Genomic DNA, 24793 nt, shown 5'->3' with positions numbered 1-24793 from the left:
GCAATCATACCACATCTTCTTTTTTATATTATACATAACCTTCTATTCATGATGTCTCTATTAATGACTTGCTGCCATTTATACAAAATCCGTTAGGTATTCATCACATTCGCACAAAACTTTATTCATTACCTCTTTCAAAACTTCATTCTCTGTTCAATGTATGTTTGGAATCCACGGTTACAAACCCTCATTCAAACTAATACAAACTTCACTTTTCAAGTCAGTCCGCATTGGAAAAGATGAAAAAGAGAATATATCTTTCCTTAATCTCTCCTTTGCCAACAAAGGTCTCGATGGCGTCAACTTAGGCAATATCCTTTATCATAAGTTAGTTCAATCGAAAATACCTCATTATTTCAAAAACCAGTCTGTACTTAACATTTCTTATACCCCTACCAAACCTATTGCAGCTAAAATTTTCAATTACAAACACGTTTTGTGGGTTCTCGATATTGACGAGTTCAAGTCTAAAGCTCATGATTGCACTTGTGCTAGTTCCCAATTTACATATTATCCTGCTGGTCACGTTATTACCGGTGACCTCAACATTGTTAATAACACTTCTCTACGAAATTTGATATCGAAAGGTCCGAAATATAGTGAATCTTAATCCATCAATTGGAAATACAATTTTCAAATTTTGATTGATTCAGTCTAGAATTATGCCAGGCAATGGGCTCAGCGCGAGAAGAAAGACGTAGACACTCTTTCCGAATGAATTAAGGCAGTGAGGTCGTTGATACAAATCAGAATTAAGAAACTGATTGGGTTTATCAATGCCCATGATACGTCAATCTTTAAAGACCCAAATGTTGCAAAACACTTATCCTACCTCCATAACAAATACAATGTTGTCCCCGCAGATAAAGCCCAAAACAACATCGATTTTGTGTATCATTACATTAACTGCTTGATAAACGGATAAATTATTGACAATTCACTAGGAAACTTAACATATACCTTCACGACACTTCTGAAAGAGGACATCCTGGATAATTATAGGTCTGTTCAATGTTCCTTTGGAATTTCAACCAAAGATGAATAACTGGATCTACCATCACTGAATTGGATACCTAAACTACATAAGTGTCCTTACATACAACGGTATATTGCTGGGTCTTCCAAGTGCTTCACGAAGCCTCTTTCTAAATTATTAGTATCTATTTTATCAGCAATCAACCACTGGCTTCAAAGTTATTGTGAAACTGCCTATTCTAGAGGTGGCGAGAATCAGGTGTGGATACTTAAAAATTCCAAAGATCTTTTAGAGTACATACAATCTAACCCTCTTTCATCTTGTAACAGTATTAAAACGTTTGATTTTTCTACTCTTTACACAAGTATTCCACATTCCAAACTAAAAGTCAAATTGAAAGAGTTGGTATTGATTTGCTTCATAAAAAAGAATGGCCAGCGTAGATACAAGTATCTTGTCTTAAGGAGGAATAAATCCTACTTTGTAAAGGATCACTCTGATTCAAACAAAATATTCTCTGAAACTGATATTATCAAGATGCCTGATTTCTTAATTGACAACATATTTGTTACGTTCAAACTAGAGATAAAGGATACTCAGATACATTTAAGTCGGCCTCATATCTTGACTTACATCTAGAAATTGACAATGAGGGTCGGTTAAAAACAAAACTTTACGACAAAAGAGATGATTTCAGCTTTTCAATTGTGAACTTTCCATTTCTAAGTAGCAACATTCCAGCAGCACCTGCATACAGGATATATATCTCCCAATTGATATAATATTCCCGTGCTTGCATTTCTTATCATGATTTTCTTGTTAGAGGGTACCTGCTCACAAGGACGGTATTCAACCAAGAGTTCCAAATGGTGAAGTTGAAATCATAAATTTTACGGACGACATCACGAGTTGGTTGACCGTTATGAAATAACCGTGTCACGAATGATATCGGATATGTTCTTTACGTCGTTACTACAATCCCCTTCCCTTTCATGAATGGGACCTACCGAATTAGACTATTTACGGATTTATTATAACATAAACAACACGACGGGTGCCTTAAATGGAGCAGGATCTGCTTACCCTTCCGGAGCACCTGAGATCAACCCTAGTTTAAGGTGGGGTTTTTGTTGTTTATTCTTTAGTTTTCTCTATTGTGTCATGTGTACTATTGTTTGTCTATTTGTTTATTCATTTTTAGCAATGGCGTTGTCAGTTTATTTTCGATTTATGAGTTTGATTGTCCCTTTGGTATCTTTCGTCCTTCTTTTTTAAATTATACCACTTGGTGCTAAAGTTGTTAATTTCTGATTCAAAATCTGTTTCCAGTGAGTCTATCTCCTCATGACCAAGCAGTGGTGTTGTCTTTTTTTTAAATGGTCATGCCACTAAGATATGCCTTAGTGTGGCTATTGGACCTCAAATTGCGATTGAGAGGAAGATCTGGATTGCATTTATAGTCCCTACGATGGCCGTTCTTTCTTATGTGAAATCGCTATTCTGACTCGCCAACATACTGTTTTACCACATGTACACTGAAGTTGATAAACAAGACATGTTCAGACTAATAGTGAAGATTAATGGATGGTTGGGGTATTAGTATGGCCGTAAACCGCTATCACTACGACGGCTAAGATTGCCAGTTTTTTTCTATAACTTAATCCTCTCATTTCTCTACAATGTTCACTAATGTCATTCTTCCCTTGCCCATCTTGTTATTGAAAATAAAAAAATCTGTCTTCATAAATTGTATCGATAATTTCGCTATATGATGTTCTGAACAAATAAATACAATAATACTATCTATATGTCAAGATCAGAGCAATATCAAAGAATTGAAAAAAAACAATTATTTCTCAACATTTTGTAGTAACTGGGACTCAAATTCGAACTCGATAACAAATATAAACAGAATGGAGAAACTTGATAGTTCAATAACGTCGAATAAAGCTTCAGAAACGCCTAAACAAATTGACTTGATAAAATCATAGAACTGTATGAACCTAATATTTTCGTATGAAAAATGAAGACCTTTCTGTTATGATTCTGACTGTGATAAATGTACTATATTTTGCGTGGGCAAGCTATTTTAAAGACCACCTTACATATCACTTGTGTACTACTCTGTATACATAATTGTATTTGCAGAAATAATGTGTGTTATATACTTTTAACAAAGACACATTATGCCAACATGTACAATTGTAAAACAAATATTTACGCACGAAAGTTCAGAAATTACTTCTTTTAATAATGGAAAACACTATATAGATATAAATATATGTAGTTTAAGGGCCGATGAAACAGCTTTACATCAATGTCACAATTTGTAAACCATTAAAGGTCAAAGTTCTGTCTTCAACACGGAGCCTTGGCTCACACCGAACAGCAAGCTATAAAGGGACCCACAAATTACAAGTGTAAAATATATCCAATATGTCTGTATGAATTACCAATACATTTTCTTTCAACTTAATTTGAATTATAGGTTAACAAAAGTGAGCAAATAGTTGTTATTAAAGTTAGAAAATATAAATATGTATAAAAAGATCAAATTGATGCTTGTACCAATGATCATACATAAAGGAATGTATAGATAAATACATAGGAAATGATCAATATCATGTAATGTTTGATTTCTTTCTTTTCTTTATTTCCACCCGTAAATTAGCGTGTTATGATGAGTGGACATGTTGGTTAATGTAACAGAGGATTAAATTTGAAAAAAAAAATATCGAATTGTTCTCATAAAGATACCAAAGGTACGCCCAAAAAATCCATAAGTCGAAGAAAACAAACTGACAACAGAATGACATAAACTAAATAAATACACGTTTACAATACATGGAGCAACACGGACCTAACTCAAAAGCAAGGGATACGCTTATGTGCTTCAGAAAACTAATGGTGTCTACATAATTTAGGTTTATTTTACCTTTTCTGTTTACAATATCCAATTTCACTTGTTAAATTAATAATAAGTACTGAGAAAAGATTGGTACAGCTAACATGAAAACCAGTTTGAGATGTTGATGGTTGGCTCAACGATTTAATAAACAAAACATATGACACAATGAAAGTTGACAACACATTAACATAGCCATTTACTTTTTAAACTTTATCATGATTATACCTTATTCTCTTGATTGGGATCTATACTTGATGTTTTGAGTAACAATTTCACCATTTCCAGTTTTGCTCTCTTTGCAGCTTTGTGTAAAATAGTGTTGCCATCCTGTAATAAACAGGTTTTTTATTATAGTTCTTTCCAATATACTGCTAAACAATCAAATTGCATTACGGGTATATGTTATGTTGTCAATAATTCGTAGGTATCGAGTTTGATATCACTCGAATATCAAATTGAACGTTTATTTTTCTTCATGAAAACAACCATTGCCCAAACAGCAAATGAATTAGATAGATATAGGAAGATGTGGTATGAGTGCCAATTAAACAGTTCAACATCAAAGTCACAATGTTAAAAAGTAAGCCAATATAGGTCAAAATACGGTCTTCAACACGAATCTTTGAATCACACCGAACAGCAAGCTATACAGAACTAAAAAAATTACTAATGTAAAACTATTTAATATGTCTGTATGAATGACTATTACATCTTCTTTCAACTTAAACGGCTTTACAATTGGATTTTGTAATAGTTATTATGGTAGGAAAATTTCGTAAAAAGTTATTATTAACGTTAAAAAATGTAAACATGTATGAACATGATGAAAATATCAAATGTGTGCTAGTTACAATGAAATGCTTAATAAGATGTATAGACAAACACATAGGGAATGATGAATATAAAATGATTTTCTTTTTTCATTTTATTCTCCACTCATAAGTTAGAGTGTAATAATACGTGGGCTCTGTGGGTTTATGTAATAAAGGATAAAAAGTTGAAAAGAAGATGACAAATTGTTCTCCTGTAAATACGTCAGAGTCGACCCAAATCCATAAGTCGAAAACAAACTGACAGCAAAATGATAATCTTTGAATATAAACATAAGTCTGAGCAACACGGACTTAATTCACAAGCGTGGGAAACGCTCATGTGCTTCAGAAAAATAATGATGTCTTAGCTTTATTTTACCCTTTTTACAATGTTCAATTTCACTTGTTCAATTAATTGTAAGTAATTGTAAGGGAAGATTGGTATAGTTAACATGATGTACATGTAAGTAATTGACTCAACGTTTGGCTAAACATAACATATGACACAGTTGTTTGCTGATTAAACTTGGTTACATCTCACTCGAATATCCAATTGTATGTTTTCTTTTCTTCATATAACCACCATTGTTCTAACAGCAATTGAATATCATAGTGTACATGCTTTTGCATTCTTTGTGAAGATTGTACGTCTGTTTCCCTTTAAGGTATAACGATTAGTTGTAAGTGATTACTTAAATGTAGATTAAGGCTGAAGATTGTTTAGGTCGAGTACGCAACGTTTAAAAATAGTGGTAAGTAGTACATTCCATACCTCATATACTTTCTTAGGATCTATAGATGTTCTATCTAATAACAATTTTAAAATTTTGAATCGTTCTTTTTCCGCAGCTATGTCAAACGGAGTGTTCCCATGCTAAAAAGAAATATTGGAAATGTAACGAGGTTCATTGAACTTAAAGGAAATGGAGAAACATGTACAAATCATATCTGAATTTTGTTGAAGGGAATAACTCATTTTGATACTTCAATAAAATAATGCACTATAACTCAATTCAGAATATACAATATAAAATAAAAATATTCTTGTCTAAAATGTTTTAGTACATTGCGTTTCTTTTGAAAGAGTAAATTTGCATTAATCTTATTTTGTAACTTTAATAAACAAACCATGATCATGTTCAGGAATTTTCAGCTATTATCTAAATTTTATAATCAATGGTCGGCAGTTGTCTTTGTTTACTCCAACTCTCTCTGCCTAATAATACTGGTCGCTATGATGTGGCTACTGTCACTACACGTGTTATTTAACATGTTACTCACCAACAAACCAAATAACTAACATATATCATCGGTTTTAGGACATCATTCGTAAATATAGCTCAACATGCAGACTTCTATTACGTTCAGGTATTTCACATCTAATTTTTTATGGAAATAGTATTCACCTCAGAAACTTACAAAACCTTTGAATATACTTATTAAGAAGGGATATAGTTATGATACTGTTGTCAGGTCATTAAAGATTGCATATTTTGGCGTTAATATTGATTCACTTATAGGGTCTATGCATCGGAACTAAACACATTTATTCAAAAACAGTTTTGGCATGACACGGGTTATGTTCTTCTCATATATGTTATGATGGTATGATATACTAAACCCCTATCGGGAAGGATTGTGCCTGATGTTCATATGATGAAATCATGATCTTTCAGTTACTTTTATTGAAGTCTGGAGCTGGCATGTCAGTGAACTGCTAGTAGTCTGTTGTTATTTATGTATTATTGTCATTTTGTTTGTTTTTTTCTTTGGTTACATCTTCTGACATCAGACTCAGACTTCTCTTGAACTGAATTTTAATGTGCATATTGTTATGCGTTTACTTTTCTTCATTGGCTAGAGGTATATATAGGGGGAGGGTTGAGATATCACAAACATGTTTAACCCCACCGCATTTTTGCGCCTGTCCCAAGTCAGGAGCCTCTGGCCTTTGTTAGTCTTGTATTATTTTAATTTTGGTTTCTTGTGTACAACTTGGAAATTAGTATGGCGTTCATTATCACTGAACTAGTATATATTTTTTTAGGGGCCAGCTGAAGGACGCCTCCAGGTGCGGGAAATTCTTGCTACATTGAAGACCTGTTGGTGACCTTCTGCTGTTGGTTTTTTTTTCTTTGGTCGGGTTGTTGTCTCTTTGACACATTCCCCATTTCCATTCTCAATTTTAACTCTCATATAATAACAGTTGACATTGTTACAGACATCCCTCAAGACAGAGATATAAACCATTAATGTCTACAATTGTGCACAATATTGTAGAAAACAACATAAAGTAAGTAAATTAAATTCAAAAGCAAAAATAGAAAATTATTGTTATATGTCTACAAGTTACGACTATCTTCTTTTAGAGTTACGATGATCTTCCGTAAACTTCCAACGGCTATGTTTTCCGTAACAAGGTCACATAGGATATTAAGAACGCACATACAGGTTTAAAAAGTATTTGATTATCAATTAGCATACACAATAGAATGTAATATATGTTTTACTCTAAAAAAAAATGATGTAAAATCGACAGTTCACACTAGGTGTAATACCACCATAACTTTAACTGCGTAAGTTTCATGATATCAATATAATGATGGAATGATAATAGCACAGGTTAAAAAGTTACACCGATGTCATACAAGTTATCACATTTTGCTGATGAACAATTTCACTTTTGAATGGAGGTTTACAATTCATAAAGAAAGTTTAAGTTGAATACGATTGCATGTCACAATTTCAAGGCTCGAAAATAACTTCAATAAAAATCAAAACAAATAATTAGAAATTGCCTATGTATGACTTAGGACTTTTTTGTAATCTGTATCATCAGTTCATTTTCGTTTAATCAAATTTGTAACGTTCATTCTGCTTTGCAACACTATTACATCTCCCACATTAAAGAGTTACCAGCTTTACATTTTAGTTAAATATGTGGTCACTGCATATACATGACTTCATGAAAGACATTTATCTTGATATTTGTTTTCTTTTTGTTGTTTTTTTGTTGTTTTCTTAGATGTCAATGCCCTTCATCCCTCTGATATCTAGTTCATGTGGTAGATATTTATTGATTCCATAAGCAACATTGTGTCGACATTTTTTTTAATTGCGTTCTGTAAAGAACATTCTTCAATACCTTATTTACGCTATTTGGATTGAGTTCTGTTCTTTCTAATAACCATTGGAGTATATTGAGGTGTCCACCTCTAACAGCTGAGTGTAAAAGAGTGTCACCATCCTGCAAAAAAAAAGTTGCAATGTTCATATATTTGGTAAAAAAACTAGTAGAAATTATTAGAGAACACAAAATAGAATTCGTCAACAATTTGCAAATCTAACTAACGAAATTATCGATTATTAAGAATATAACGTGTGTGCATGACAAATATTCAGAGTGCAAGTTGTTAAGCCAGCGAAAAAGTGTCCTCTCTGCTAATTTAGCTTCCTCCACCCACATAAACTAGTCATTATGCTAAAAGCCATAATCACCGAGCATGGATATACTCACCATCAAACAAATAAACAAATGTTAGCTTGGTACGATTTCTGATACTCATAGTACGGGTTCACATCAAGAGTGTCTCAGTAAGACAAAAGAAATAAGATAAGACGTAATAAAAATTGTCGATAGTATATTTTAGAAAGACACAATGTGCTAACATGTACCTCATTTTGGTATCTTGTGAAAATTGTCTTAATGGCAATAAAATCATAACTTGATTTCATAAAGATCAGAACATTATCCATTCATTCGCGATCTTTTTTTTTTTTTATTTCATTCGTATGTCATCAAACGTTAACAAATGAAGAGTGATATAAACACTCATTTATGCAGCCATTTCCTATTGAAACCAAATCTGATGAGAAAAACTAATTATGACTGTAGAGTTGCTATATATACATCATTCAACCAGAACATTGAATTCAAAACCAAGAACAGAAAATTATAAAACGTGATAACTAAGTTTCAATGTATAGAATCAATTGGTGAAACACAAATATTACAGACAGAAATGCCGATATTATATATGTTATGACATTCTGATGCAGATACAAGGTCACATTTAAATGGAGGTTTAAAATTCTTTAAGAATGCGTTAGCGCTAAATACGATTGTGTGTCACAAGACAACATTTTATTATAATTTCAAAATGTATACTTATCGTTGACCAGAATAACTCTGTAGCATGTGTAAATATGAATATTATTGTGGATATTGATCTGCTTAGATTATAAAATTTTGCAGATGAAAGGTCTCAAAAAGAAACCATTCAGTTATAATAGGCAAAAACGACAGTTGTGTAAATCAAATTTTTAAGTAAACCGTGTTTATGATTCCCTGATCAGAAACGTAATGCCTACCATTTTGATTTTTGAAATAAAGGAATACATTTAACAAACAGTTATGGATGTAAAATTGCGCTTAAGAACGATTTATATTTTAAGATACCGGTGGTTTAGCAGGTGAATTAGGAAGAGGTAGTAATATCAATTAAATTGTCAGAATGAGAATAATAAAACACCTGGGTCATAAGATTTTTTTGTCAGAATAGCATGTTATTGTCAAAAAAGAATTGAAGCATGTGATTTTTATGCATTTACATTTAGGGTCAAACTTAAGTTATCTAGAAATTTGTACAATATATTTAAATGATTTTTTTTATTTAAAGAGATACACTAAATACAATTACTTAAGAAAGTACCCTAAAGTAGAAATAAATTAGGATACTACTTTCGTTTTTTGTTTGACCTATAACACAAGCAGCAATCTCATTTTCTGGATATTTTGGACTTTTCTATCAAATTTCCAATATCCAATCAATCAGACTTTATACCACAGATAAGATATCATAGTAAAATAATGAGATACAAGGTAAGAATACAATACTGCAATATAATAATAAAGACAGTTGATAGTTTACGCTTCAACAATGACTAATAGTTCAAATTGTAACATTAGTGCAGCTCCAAATCCATATTGTTTGATTGTTTGTTTACTGGGTAGGCGAGTGTTGTTCCGTAAGTGGCTCTGTAATATATCACATTCGTTTATTCATAAAAATGTTGCCTTTATTCATTAATCTTAGAGTTCAAAATTGAAACATGAAATACGGAGACAATGCGTATGAACAGTTTCTATATTGTCAACACGACGGGTGCCACATGTGGAGCAGGATCTGCTTACCCTTCCGGAGCACCTGAGATCACCCCTAGTTTTTGGAGGGGTTCGTGTTGTTTATTCTTTAGTTTTCTATGTTGTGTCATGTGTACTATTGTTTTTCTGTTTGTCTTTTTCATTTTTAGCCATGGCGTTGTCAGTTTGTTTTAGATTTATGAGTTTGACTATCCCTTTGGTATCTTCCGTCCCTCTTTTGTCAAATGTCATAGTAGCTTCAGCAGTTGATTCAGAATAATTGTTTGCGAACGAATCTGTATCCTCTGCTATATGCATGCGCAATGCTTAAGGGAATTGTTCATGTTGATGTATGTTGAAAAAGGTTAAAATTAATTCACCAAAATGCATTTGTATTATACAATCTATCCTTACATGAAAATGTAACTCATTTACTATGCGGCTATATTGATTTACATGATAAAGTGCTTATATGGTCAGTTTTGGTTGGTCTTTTCTTGTTCAAAGAATCAAACAACTTTAATGGGTAATTCTTAACAAATTTCAAAATAATTGATCAAAGCTGCAGCTTCACAAATATGAGTACATACTGCAAACAAGGAGGATGGTTACCGTTGTCTTTACAAAATTAAATTTGTTTGTCTTTCAAATACAAATCATTGATCTTTTCCAATAGTACTTAGGATATGGTATGTCAACAACAATGAATATCGTTTGATAACTATTTGAATAAAATTGAGGATGGATGCAAGACAAGCAATGACGAGAAGTTCCTGATTTCGGACAGGCGCTAACATGCAGCGGAGTTAAACATGTTTTATGAGATCCAATCCCTCTCTCTATACCTCTAGCCAATGTAGAATAGATATACACATAGCAATACGCACAGTAAAAAAATTGCAGTATTTACATTTAAAGTCTAACTTTGGTTAAATAGAACACATTACGATATGTTTATCTATATTTCTTTTTTGTGCATGGGTTATTGCTAGTCTTTTGTTGAATTTAAAAAGAAATTGAGCCTAATTATTATTGTTTGGTTTTGATTAGACTCGTGAATCAATAGAAACAGTTTTAATATATGCTGTTTTACAGACTACAAAAGAAAACAAACTTTACAGACTAGAAATGACAATGTAAAACCATTCAAATGAGATAGCTGCTATCAACCTTACCTATATAAAAATGCATTTAGTTTTGATGTTATATATGTTATTCTCATCGGATTTTAGCATATGTCTTTACGTTTTTTAGTTGTAACTCTTATTTTTTTCAGTTGTATTCGTGTGTTATGCATGTTATGGTTGAGATAATTAATCATCCAGTTCATTAAATTTTCTAGCTTATGGCATGTGACCCGAATGCAAACATTTGTATTGGATAACACATGGATCAGTATATCTTTTTTTCAAAATTAAAGATGCGGAGGTATTTTCTATGGCCTAAACTGGACAAGATTCAGAGATACAGATGTATAGGTTGATAGATCATTACACGAGGATGCAAGTAGTACCAATAAGTCAGTTGGTAAAAAAATGGACATACATTACTTTAGGTTGCATTTCTGTAAATATTGACAATGCAATTTCCGACGGCAAATCACTTTACCGCTAAATCTGTACCACTTGTACTATAAAGTTTTGAAAAAAATCTTATCCTAGAATTGAAAGTTCATATGCACCACAATTTGATTCAAAGGTCCAAATATAGGGCTGTGCGGAATATTTTAAACATTTATATGCGCTTGTGTTTCATTAAAATCAAAACCAAGATCTATAAATTATCAAAAAATGATATAATCAAAGGATTTAACCAGAATAGAACATATAGAAATGACATCGATATCCAATAAGCTGAAGATAAAATGTCAATCATAAATGGAGGTTTACAATTCTTACACATGTTAAAGACGCGTTAGTTTAATACGATTGTGTGGCACAAGCTCGAAGCTTGATAACAATTAAAAAAGTATTCAATAATAAATATATTTATTAAAGGTATTAAGTCACATGACGTTGTAACGTTCAAGTGATTGTTTACTATAAACACGTGTGTGTGTTTATATCAAGCACATGGTGTGTGTTTACGTTCTATTTGATTGGATGGCATATACCCGTACTGCCGGTTTTACGGGTATATGCCCTCATGATTTTCGTGAAAAGCATGATTAAGTATTACTTAAGGGGGTAGCTTGAGAAAATTAAGTTATTCGAAGTTTGCCTATAGTACGACGTAGCAGCATTCGTTATTGTGGTATGTCTGACTCCGAGAAACTTCTAGATTCCGACCATGAATCTTTGCCAGCTGGTACTAGTGTACATTCGTTGCGTGATGGTATTTCTGCACATAATACTGGGAATAACGACTTGGTGGATACTTTCTCTCTGTTTAAAACCTATCTTGATGGGAAGATCGCTACTCCACACAAAGATTTGGCAGTTGGCAACGAGAATTTTGCTACCAAACTCAAGCAGGAAGTTTCAGTTAAACTCAAAGGTGAGGGCAACCAGATACAATTCAACTTTAATTGTGAAATCATGGCCGACCTCGTTAAGCTCCAGAAGCGTATTCCTGATGAAGATGCAGCTTGTCTTAAATTGGTATCTGGAGCTATCCTTAAGGTTAAGAAGCGAAATAAACTCATCCGCATTGCAGACAAATCTCCTGCAGGATGGAAAACCGTCCGTGAATATGAAAGCGACGACCTTGCCTCCGACTCAGAAGACGAGAAGCGCATTCGTTCTGCAGAAACCCGTGCCATCAGGAGTATCAAGGAAAAGAAAAGACCTCATCCTTATAGAACCACTACAGCTACTGCTTCTGCTCCTTCTGCACCTATGCCTAATCAACATAACGCTAGACAAAACAACTACCAACAGCCGCCCTTTCGGACCGGCAGACGGAGGGAACCGTCATCTCAGGACATCTGTTACAACTGCAACCAGCTTGGTCACTGGCGAACTCAGTGCCCCCTCTTATTCAGTACAAAACCAGGTGTCTCAGGGACAAGAAGGCAACAGAATTAATGATAAGTATTTTTATACTACTTTTTTAGATGAACGTAATCTTTACGGACAGTTTGAACTGTTTATGTCACATGCAAAATATTTTGATAATATTGATATTTCATCTGTTGCAAAAGGGGTGAAATATAGCTTACGCAAGCATATACAATTTTGGAAACATATAGGTTCTAATGAGTTTGTTATAAATACTATCAAAAATGGGTATGTTATTCCTTTTTTGCAGACTCCTACATCTATGTCATTTAAGAATAACAAATCTGCTAATGTCCATTCTAAATTTGTAAATGAAGCAATTTCAGAATTACTTGATATCGGATGTGTTATTGAAACTCCATTTCAACCTTTTGTTGTAAATCCGCTTAGTGTTGCAGTTCAAAGTTCGGGCAAAAAACGTCTGATTTTGGATTTGAGTGAACTGAATGTTTTTATTAAAAAAGAAAGAATTAAATTTGAAGACTGGAAAGTGGCTTTAAACTATTTCACAAAAGATTGCTATCTATTTAAGTTTGATCATAAGTCTGGTTATTTTCATTATGACGTATGTACTAAACAACAAACATATTTAGGATTTTGCTGGAACAATAAATTTTACTGTTTTACAGTTTTAGCCTTTGGTCTTTCGTCTGCTCCATATCTATTCACTAAATGTTTACGTCCAATCGTAAAATACTGGCGAGAAAACGGCGTAGATATTGTGCTTTACTTAGATGATGGACTTGGAATGGGTAAAAATAAACAAGAAGCTTCCGAATGTTCATCTTTTGTAAAAACGTCTTTGTTAGAAGCAGGGTTTCTTATTAACAGGGAAAAATCTATTTTTGAACCAGTCCAATGTTTAGAGTGGTTAGGTTTAGTTTGGAATTCGTCTGATTTTTCAATTAGTATATCAGATAGACGGATTGAAAATACACTAGCATCATTGGTTGATGTTTTGAATAACGTTCCTTATTTCACAGCACGTAAATTGGCTCAGGTAACTGGAAAGGTAATTTCTATGTGTCCAGTCATGGGTAACATAACTAGTTTAATGACCCGTTATTTACACTGGGCTATTGAAAGCAGAGTAAAGTGGGATTTAAATTTAAAATTGGAATGTCCCGATTGTGTATTCAATGAGCTCACATTTTGGCTGAATAACATTCTAAGATTGAACAGAAAACATTTAGCAGGTTATTCTTTTCCCCACGTGGTTGTATACTCTGATGCAAGTAATGTAGCTGCTGGTGCTTACTCGATAGATATTGACTCTAATATTTTTCATCAGATGTGGACTTTACAAGAGTCTATACAGAGTTCTACTTGGAGAGAAATTTATAGATGATATGTGGGGTCCGCATACTGTGGACAGATTTGCGAGTAATTTAAATAAAAAATTACCCAGGTTTAATTCTAAGTTCTGGAATCCAGGTGTTGAAGCAGTTGATGCGTTCACGCAAAATTGGAACAATGAAGTTAATTGGATTGTTCCTCCAATTTCTGTTGTCTGTAGAGCAATTAAACATTTGATTTTATGTAAAGCTAGAGGCACTTTGATCGTTCCATGTGGCCTTCCTCGTCATTTTGGACAATGATTTTTAAAAGAGGTTCGCATTTGCAACCATATGTAATTGATGTTTTAGAATTTCAACCAAATCAGAACATTTTTATTCATGGTATGAATAATAAGTCCTTGTTGGGATCTTCTGAATTCGTTTCTAGTGTTTTAGCTATTAGATTGAACGCTGAGTTCACGTAAGAATTGACGACAAGGCTGTTGAGCAAGGTCGCATAGTAAAGACAAGGCCAAATTTATTGGCAAGGTCGTTTGTTGATGACAAGGCCAAATTTAATAGGCAAGGTCTCATTGACATGGCCAGTTTGAAAAATATATATGGCAAGGTCATTTGATTATATTGTAAGCTTGTTGTATAGTAGATTATATTTCTATTTCATATGCACGTTTTTCAGATATTTTTTCATGTGGAATATGGAAATCCTTGCCTAAGCCAGTCGACCAAGATTTGACATCTTTATCTAATTGCCTACCTGAGTTCTGTCTGCGTTCGAAGGCCGAGAATACCAAAAGAAAATATTCATATGCATTTAACAATTTCTGTAAGTGGTGTAATAACTATTTAAATGTTAAACCTTTACCAGCTTCAGATTTTTATGTTTCATTGTATTAATACACCTGTCAAAGACATTTAATTCGTATGCTAAGGTTGAAGAAGCATACTATTCCATAAGCTGGGCTCATAAACTAGCAGGCTATCCAAACCCGTGTTATTCACAGTTGTGTATATCGGTTAAAGAAGGAGCTCATAGAAAGATCGGACATGCTATTGTAAATAAAAAAGAACCAATTACACCAGATATTTTAAAGAAAATTGTTATTAAATATGGTCGAGAATGTAACAATCTTATAGAAATTAGAATTTGTTGTATGTGTCTTATAAGCTATGCAGGGTTCTTAAGGTTTTCTGAAATGGTAAATTTAAAAAGATCTGATTTAAAATTTAGTGATTCACATGTCTCTTTGCTCATAACGAAAAGCAAAACTGATCATTATAGAGAAGGCACACAGGTTTTAATTGCTAGAACAGATACACAAACATGTCCTGTTAGTATGTTGGAGAAATATTTATTATTATCTAATATTGACGCTTCATCTTCAGATTATTTATTTAGATCAATGTATTTATGTAAAAAATCTAAGTCTTATAAACTGAGAGGTCTTAAACCTTTATCATATACTAGAGTAAGAGAAATTATATTATCAGCTCTTGAATCTATCGGTTTAGATAAGTCCAAATTTGGATTACATAGCTTGAGATCAGGTGGAGCTACTGCAGCTGCATCAGCTGGCATTCAGGATAGATTATTCAAGAAGCATGGTAGATGGGCTTCAGATAAAGCCAAAGATGGCTATGTAAGAGAAAATATAAAAGAAAAACTGACAGTGTCTAAAAGTTTGGGAATATAATTTTCATAAATATACTTTATACATTGTATATGTATCACTCTATGTTCACAGCTCACATCTACTTGCATTTTTTGCTTTCTTTGTCTTTCGAAAGGCTGCTACAGCTGTAGGCACACTTATCCTATTTATGTGTTGTTTTATTTATTAAATAATTTATATTCGTTTGAGTTGGCGAATTAGAATATAAATATATTTATTAAAGGTATTAAGTCACATGACGTTGTAACGGTCAAGTGATTGTTTACTATAAACACGTGTGTGTGTTTATATCAAGCACATGGTGTGTGTTTACGTTCTATTTGATTGGATGGCATATACCCGTACTGCCGGTTTTACGGGTATATGCCCTCATGATTTTCGTGAAAAGCATGATTAAGTATTACTTAAGGGGGTAGCTTGAGAAAATTAAGTTATTCGAAGTTTGCCTATAGTACGACGTAGCAGCATTCGTTATTATGTTTACCCACCCACCCACCCCTTTTATGAGATGGTTATCGTTAATAGGAGTATATGCATTAGTACATTATATTAATATGAATTTTTCCTCTTTTGTAGATAGTTTTTGATTGTGTTACTGTTACTGTATATAACTGTGCTATTGTATGATTGGACTGATGGTAGTGTGCCTGAATTTAAAGTGAAGGACTTTAGTTTTGAGAATGAAATTGAATGTAATGTAATATTAAAGGCTGCTACAGCTGTAGGCACACTTATCCTATTTATGTGTTGTTTTATTTATTAAATAATTTATATTCGTTTGAGTTGGCGAATTAGAATATAAGTAAACATACAGTAAGGTAAATGATAAATTTGAAGCAAACCATGTTTATCTTTTAAAAACAGGAATATATTTAAAAACTAATAATGAATGTAAAAAAGAATAAGCCTTATAAGATTTATATTGTAAGAACCCGGTGGTGCAGCAGATTAATTTAGAAAAGAGGTAGTAATATCAATTAAATTGTCATGGTGAAAAATAATAAAACACCTGTGTCATATGATTATTTCATTAGAATAGCATATGTCACTAAACAATTGACATTTATTCATATATATATATTTTCAATTATAAATGTTCAAAAACATACACCTAATACAATTAGTTTTAATGGTACCTTATAGTTGAATGCACAAAATTGTTTTACTAATATTTCATAAACCAAACGTTGTTTCCCACTAATATAACTAAAAGCACCAGATATATACAAAATAACAGTAGAGGTGCGACAATAAATGTATTTTAGGAACTTGTGCTTATTAAACAGTGAAAAATCACATTTGTAGATATTAAGATTTTTTTTATCCCCTATGAATTATTTGACCAAATGATTAAAACAAATATTGTCTTTCTTATCTAAGAAGTGTATACATAATTTAATATTCTCACTTTAATATTCTTAATAATAGTTCGAAATGGAAATGAAAGGCCACATACAATTACGAATTACAGATTAGCTCTAGTTATTTATTCAAATATAAAACGTGACAACTGATCACTTGACGATCATACAGTATCGCACCTTAATTTGTTTTTGTTTGTTTCAATTCAACACAGAGTTGAGAAATAAATGATTTGGTAGCTGTTTAACGATAAGCCGAATATAAAAAAAATCATTATTATATGATATGATATATAATCCTTTGTTGCAACCTTGGTTTGATCCGGTCGGGATTTAAACCAATTATCTCGCACTTTTTCTATGAGAACTACATACTAAATCATAGTACAATAATGAGATACAAGGTAAGACATTTTGATTGTTTGTTCTTTTGGAAGGTGACTGTTTAACGATAAGCCGCATTTACAAAAAACTTTATTACATGATATGATATATAATCCTTTGTTGCAACCATGGTTTGATCCGGGAGGGATTCAAACCAATTATGTCGCACTTTTTCTATGAGAACTACATACTAAATCATAGTACAATAATAAGATACAAGGTAAACATTTTGATTATTTGTTCTTTTGAAAGGTGACTGTTTTTACGCAATTGTCTGTAATTTACACATATGTTTTTATTCATATAAATGTTGCGTTTTATTCATCCATTTTTAACTTCAAATTTTGAACATGCAAATTGGGTTCAAGGTGTATACACAGTTTCTAAATTGTTAAATGTCATAGATAAATTCCGCAATTGATTCAGAATAATTGTTTGAAAACGAATCTGCACTCTTTTCAATAAACAATGCAAGCTTGCATGTTGATGTATTTTGTAACTTTGATTTTTTGGGAAAACTAAGGATTTTTTTTCAAGTAGTAGATTACATTAGCCGTATTTGGCACAACTCTTTGGAATTTTCGGTTCTCAATGCTTTTCAACTTTGTACTTGTTTGGCTTTTTTAATGTTTTGATCTGAGTGCTCTATTGAGATTTATGTAGACGAAACGCGCGTTTGGCGTATTGAATTATAATCCTGTTTACTTTGATAACTATAAACACCACTGCGTCAATGCCACTGCTAGTGGACGTTTCGTCCCCGCGGGTATCACCAGCCCAGTAGTCAGCACTTCGGTATTGACATGAATATCAATTATATGGTCATTTTTATAAATTTCCTGTCTACAACACTTTGAATTATTTGAAAAAACTAATGATTTTTTTTTCCCAGGAGTAGATTACCTTAGCCTTATTTGGCACAACTTTTGGGAATTTTTGGTCCTAAATGCTCTTCAACTTTGTACTTGCTTGGTTTTTTCAAGGTTTTGATCTGAGCGTCACTGATGAGTTTTATGTAGACGAATCGCTCGTCTGGCATATTAAATCAAAATCCTGGTATCTTTGATAACTATTGAAAAAGGTTAAGATGAATTCACCAAAATACATTTCATGTCAGGGTTGTTTTCAAAACGTTTTCCAATCTTTTCTTTAGTTCACAGTATCACACAACGTTTAGGGGTAATTCCTAACATATTTTCAAATAATTGATCAAAGCTGCAGCTTCGCAAATATGAGTACATACCAAAAACAAGGATAATGGGTTAACGTTGTCTCTACAAACATCCAAAACTTAGTATATCGTATGTCGATAACAATGAATTTCGTTTGAAAACTATTTGAATAAAATTTAGAATGGAAACGGGGAATGTGTCAAATAGACAAAAAAAACGGACAAAGCGCAGAAAACTGACTACGGTAACAATGGTATTAAACGCAGCGAACAAATCCATCACTCGGGGGCAAGCTTAATCGGATCCTAATCAATAATGTATACTAGTTCAGCCAAAAATGGACGTCATAATAAACTTTGAAACAGATAAATGAACCAACATTTAAAAAAAAAATACAAGACTAACAAAAGCCAGAGGATCCTAATTAGGTACAACTTTCGGATAAGAAAAGGTTCACTTCCTGTTAATCTCTTTTGACGTCAAAGTCTGCTAACTAATGTAAAATACACTATGGCATTAGCATGTACCAATAATTAGTTAAAACAAAGATTGAAATCTAGAATGTCAAATTAATTATTAACCTTGACCCCAATGCAAAGTTCATAAAGTCTTGACCTCAAAATAGTTTTAATGTAGATGATACATGTGTTATATTCTAAGATGGCGGCCTATTATCGTCAACATGTATGATCACAATATATCTAGCTTTAGCGCAAACGCAGTAATACACAAAAACGGCGGTTCCGCTTTACGACCAACTTTTTTATACGGCCTGACATTCTCAATTTTTCGACATCAAAATCCCCAGTTTACGAAGATCAACATTCCGATAATTTTCATAAAACGAATCAGCGACATGATGTTAATGTCTTGGCATGACACCGAAACAAGGTGACGTCAGAAATATGTTTCCGTAAACAAAAAATCAAATGTAAACCCAGTGGAAGAAAATGTATAGATGAAAAATGCGATTAAAAAAATCATTGAATTATATATTATTACTTATGTTATCAAAATTGGGTAAAACGGAACAGCCAAAACAGTATCGTAGGTATAGGGCTTTCAAGGTTAACAAAATTACCGAATTTGTCCTATAAGAACCGAAATAATTCATTGCAGCTGTAGATTTGTTTTCATTTAACCATGGATTGGGCATATATATTCGTATTTACCCCTCGCTAACGCTCAGGGTAAAATAATCGAACATAAATGCCCAACCCGTGGTTAAATGAAAACAAATCTACGGCTGCCATGAATTATTTCTTAAAAATCATACAGCCAAATAAAAAAGGGGAGACAACTCCGATTGAATATCAACGTACCTTTACAACCGTATATTAGAGATTTCCCGATTTGCTACGTATCAGGTACGGTTGGTACGTAACACAATCGTTGGTGCTGTTTTGGAGGTATCATTTAATGCATTAGATTATTGTAATCATCATGATGAAATTAAAGAAATCAAATTGCATATCAGCGATAATTTTTTTTAATCTAATTACTATTTATCTGCTTCTAGAACACTTTGTTTGTGATTTTATATGAGAATATTTATTTTGTGCACAAGAGAATGAATCAAACCGTCCTTACTGGAACTGAGTTGCCTCGACATTTAGATTCTAAATATAGATTTGCGTTTCTGTTTGTTTGGCTTTAATTTTGTTTTGTGTATTATATTGAGAGACAAAAATAAAGAATGTTCTAATACTTAGATAGAATTTGGAATAACTAGAAATTATTTATTAATAATATCATCTTACTGGGTCGTTATAACTATGGCAAAAGTGTGTTAATATTATGTTGACTTCTCATAAAAATCATTTGTTATTAATTAAGTTATCTTTTCGAAAATTAGAGCAACATTTCCTCTAAACGCAAACCGCATTGTAAAAATATCGATCTATCTTTTTCCTTATATTTTGTCACTGAACTTTGTGGAGTTGGGTTGGATGTAATTATTAGACAAAAGTTGTTGAATGAATATAAATTATATGACACTAACGAAACCCATTTCTTAAGTCGAAATATTTAACATTGCGATATTATTTCATCTTGATCGTTTATTATTATATCATCAAATATTGTTGTAACATCAATATTGGTAAATTTTATCGCGATTAAATTTGAGTACTGCACGAGCTCACGAGTATAATATGTCATGTATATTTTACGAGGGATAATGTTGAACAATATCCAGTCGTTATTTCTTTTATCGTACAGCAATGCTAGAAAAACATCTTACAATCCAGCGTTATGTATTAAGTCCTAACAAAAAGCGGTTGGGTCCAAATCCAATTTTGTAACATCATAAAAATTATAATTAAGGATTATGTACCCTTGTGTTGATGCATTGCTAAACATATGGAAATGTTATTGAAAATCCACAGCCTTTATCCTTGTACTCTCATATTTGTCAATTTGATGACTGATAGATATAGGATTATTGCATGCAGTGCTAACATTGATTTCCTTAAAACAAGTTTATTGATGTAGTTGTTTGTTAAAACAAATATGAATATGGACCAAAGCAAGTACACCTTTTAGGGTGCGCTCGACTTTGGTGACTTTGCACGAGGTGTCTTGGAATTTAAAGATTGCTTAGAACTTTTTGTAAACAATAAACGCTAACACATCATAGAAAGCAAGTGAGTAATCTATCATGTTTCAAATTTTATAACAAAAATCTCTGTATTAAAGGCTGTGGATTTTCTATTAAAATCTTGGTTTATTTACCACAAAGTCCTCTTTTTCTATTAAATGCAACAAAACAGTAAATAATAATGCTTTGCATCAAGTTTCGGGCCTTCCCCTTGGCATATGTACACAATTGAAGTTTGAAAAATTCGTACACAAATTGCTACAGAAGGGGTCATAAACCTTAAAGAATTAATTGACGCATGAAACAGATCTTGTTTGTTTTCCCATATACCGCGTATCTTTCTAAATTTGGAACATTTTTTCACCTTTTTAGAATACCCTGTTATTAACTACTTGTATCTATGTACATTCCATCTGTGTTTTACATTTTTACGTTTGTATGTAAAACAATAATGCAAATTTTACAGCCCTTGCACTATCAGTGAATATACAATATCCAATAAGTTTGACTTTAAATTTATCTTATCATTATTTTTTTGTTATTTAGGTAAATTTATTTTGTTAAAATAAATTGTATTTGTTTATGTTTTCTACAAACCTACCAATAAAATACAAAATTTAAACATTTTATATTGATCTGAACAAAATTTATATAGGTTCAAAATTTGTTTTGTAATTTAGCTTCATTTTGTCTATGAAGTTTCAGGGGGAAACAACTCTTAACTATAAACCTTTCGTAAAACGGTTACTTGCAACGGTTGCTTGAAATCATAATCGAGTGCACACAATATTGCTTACTATGAATACAAGAAGTAACCACATGAAATTAGTATCAAATTACAGCTAAAAATTCTTAAATTAGTTCTGCATATGATTCATAAAACATTCGTTGATATTGAGTCAATACATCAATTATTTCTAAGAGTTAATAACGGCTCCCAGTTCGTACTACGGTTGGTACGGTAGCAAATCGGGAAACCTTTAGTAAACGATATGTCGAAACTTACAATTTATTAAAATGAAATGTCGCTATCTTCTTTGGTTTCTTTTGAAAAATGATAAAAATGAGCCAAAATAAAAATAAAACTGACTTTGACCTTTGACCTTGACCTTATTTTTAATTGGTGAAAAAATGGCTTTAACTCAAAGACCCTATCACTAATGTCTTACCAGTTACAAATGCATATCACTTATATTAAATGCATATATGCATATCTTATATGGAGTCTCTGGATCACTTCAATAAAAAATATTCTCCATATCCGTATAATATAACGAGCAATTTGGTAAAATATATTTGTCGTGATGTTTTACGGTTGCAAAGGAGTACTCCGCGCAAGAAACACAGTGTTCGTTGAGATAAGTCTTACAAAGTAAAGTGTTTCAGACACAGTGTCAGTTTTAAAGCGTATAAACTATTTAAATGACAACTTTTAAAACAAAAATACTGCGCCAGAAAATAATTAGGCGGATTAAAAAGAAGTTAATTGGAAACCATTTGTACAGTGAATAATTGAATATCTTTCCACCGTATGTACATATATTGGTAGGAAAATAGTCACTTTAAGTTTAAATGGTAAATTATGCTGTCATATGATCATGATGATGGTTTAATGTATACTGATTCCAAAAATATTTGGTTTTCATATACTTTTGTTAAAATCAGGGAGTTCAGTAGTTACTTCCAGTTTACAAAATTTAACTTCCGGTTTAAGGTTTTGGCGCAAATACCTTAAATCTAAAGACCATACTCTATTTGTAACAAGTAATATCAACATAAGACAATTTGGAATATAAAAGTAGAGAAAACTGTAAATTTCAACGTAACCTTTCAATCAAAAGACCCAGGGCTCTATCACGTTTTGGTAACCAGTTACTTTGCATATCAATTATATCAAATTCAGAAGGAAACATACCTCGTATATTGAGTCTGATAATTGCTTCTAACAAATCAGAATAGATTATCTTGGCGATATAACGAGCTATTTGGAAAACAAATTGTGTCGGTTTCTTTTACGGTTGCTTAAGAGTATTAATAACTAGACAAACAATGTTCGGGAAGATAACTCTTACAAAGAAAAGTGTTCACTCATACAGGTTGAAAGTAAAAAGCAATATCTTCGATGTCAAATGTGAAATATAGAATTTCAATTACTTTTCTTATTTTATTCCATTTTTTTTTTAATATTTAGCTATATTGTAACGGGGTGTGAATCATTAGCCAAGAACATTGTTTTACAAATGAATGTGATTGTTGTCTAATCCGATGAAAAAAAACGTAGAGATTCCTGCTACAAATAATTGTCGTTACCTGATTCACTTTGTTTGGATCTATATCTGTTCGTCCTAATAACAAACGAATTATGTCGATATGTCCATTCATAACAGCACAATATAAGGGAATGTAACCGAACTGAAATATACGGTTTGATATGTTCATTTTACAGACGTATACAAATGAGCGATGTCCCAGAGATAGTTTGATAATGAATCAAATATACATTTAAGCTTTTACGGAATAGAATTGTATGCAACCAAATTAGGCCTTGATGTTAATTCAAGCACTGAATTTTTAAAAACTTGTTAATATTGTCTGATTTGAAATACATATGTTTTGTGGGCTACTATAACTATGTACCAATTTTATATTATTCTGTAGGTTGATCTGAATCAAATCATGAAGTGAAAACAGCTTACAATCTCATTTAGATATGGTAAACAAAATATTCAGTAAAAGGATTAAAGACTTAAAGAAGACATATTTAAACATTGATCATACCTGTCCGAAATCATTTCGTCATTAGCTTGCCTGAACCAAATAAAACTGTGATAGAGACTAAACATGAACTTTTGTTCACAACATTTGAAATTAACCGTTAAGCAGACTTCACAAAATATCTGTTACAAAACAGCTGTAGTAAACGGCAGGTTTAAAATAGAAGCCTTGTATATCAAAACATACATTTAATCAAAATTTGTGTGAAAACGATATTTCTTTTTTATAAGGTACGTGAAAAATGTAAAGTCATATTGGTTTGAATAGAATGAAAGTTGGTATAATAACAGTTATTGGAAATGATTTGGGAACAAAAAATAGCATTCGCCAACAGTATCACATTTCTCTTAAACCGTAAAAAGTAAAGTCTCAAAAATACTGAAATCCGAGGAAAATTCGAAGCAGAAAGTCCTTAATCAAACGGTAAAAATCATTTGCTCAAACACATCAAACGACTAGATAACAACTATAATAAGAACATAACTTGTGAAATGTTCATAAACAAGTTAACAATATAATTGTACGATGTCTTATGCTCCTATTACGGGCAGACATCAAGAGTGTTGTCTCAATAAGATAATAGAAATAATATAAGACGTAATGAAAGTTGTCGACAGTATATATATACACAACTTGCTAACATCTTCGTCATTTTGGTATCTTGTGAAAAATGTTTCATTAATAATCAAATCA

The 24793-nt window shown here is 32.1% G+C and overlaps 1 protein-coding gene across 1 annotated transcript; it reads left to right on the top strand.

Moving 5' to 3' along the window:
- Positions 1-11890: 11890 nt before the first annotated feature.
- On the top strand, positions 11891-12868 carry LOC134727750 (uncharacterized). Its single transcript, XM_063592137.1, has one exon. It carries the CDS (start codon positions 12098-12100, stop codon positions 12866-12868), a length of 771 nt encoding a protein of 256 aa, XP_063448207.1. The 5' UTR covers positions 11891-12097.
- The last annotated feature ends 11925 nt before the right edge of the window (positions 12869-24793 follow it).

This window comes from Mytilus trossulus, chromosome 8 (genome assembly GCF_036588685.1).
Source record: "Mytilus trossulus isolate FHL-02 chromosome 8, PNRI_Mtr1.1.1.hap1, whole genome shotgun sequence".
Classification (NCBI taxonomy): Eukaryota; Metazoa; Mollusca; class Bivalvia; order Mytilida; family Mytilidae; genus Mytilus; species Mytilus trossulus.
Note: the sequence above shows the minus strand (reverse complement) of the source record. Positions and strands in the feature narration are given on the sequence as shown.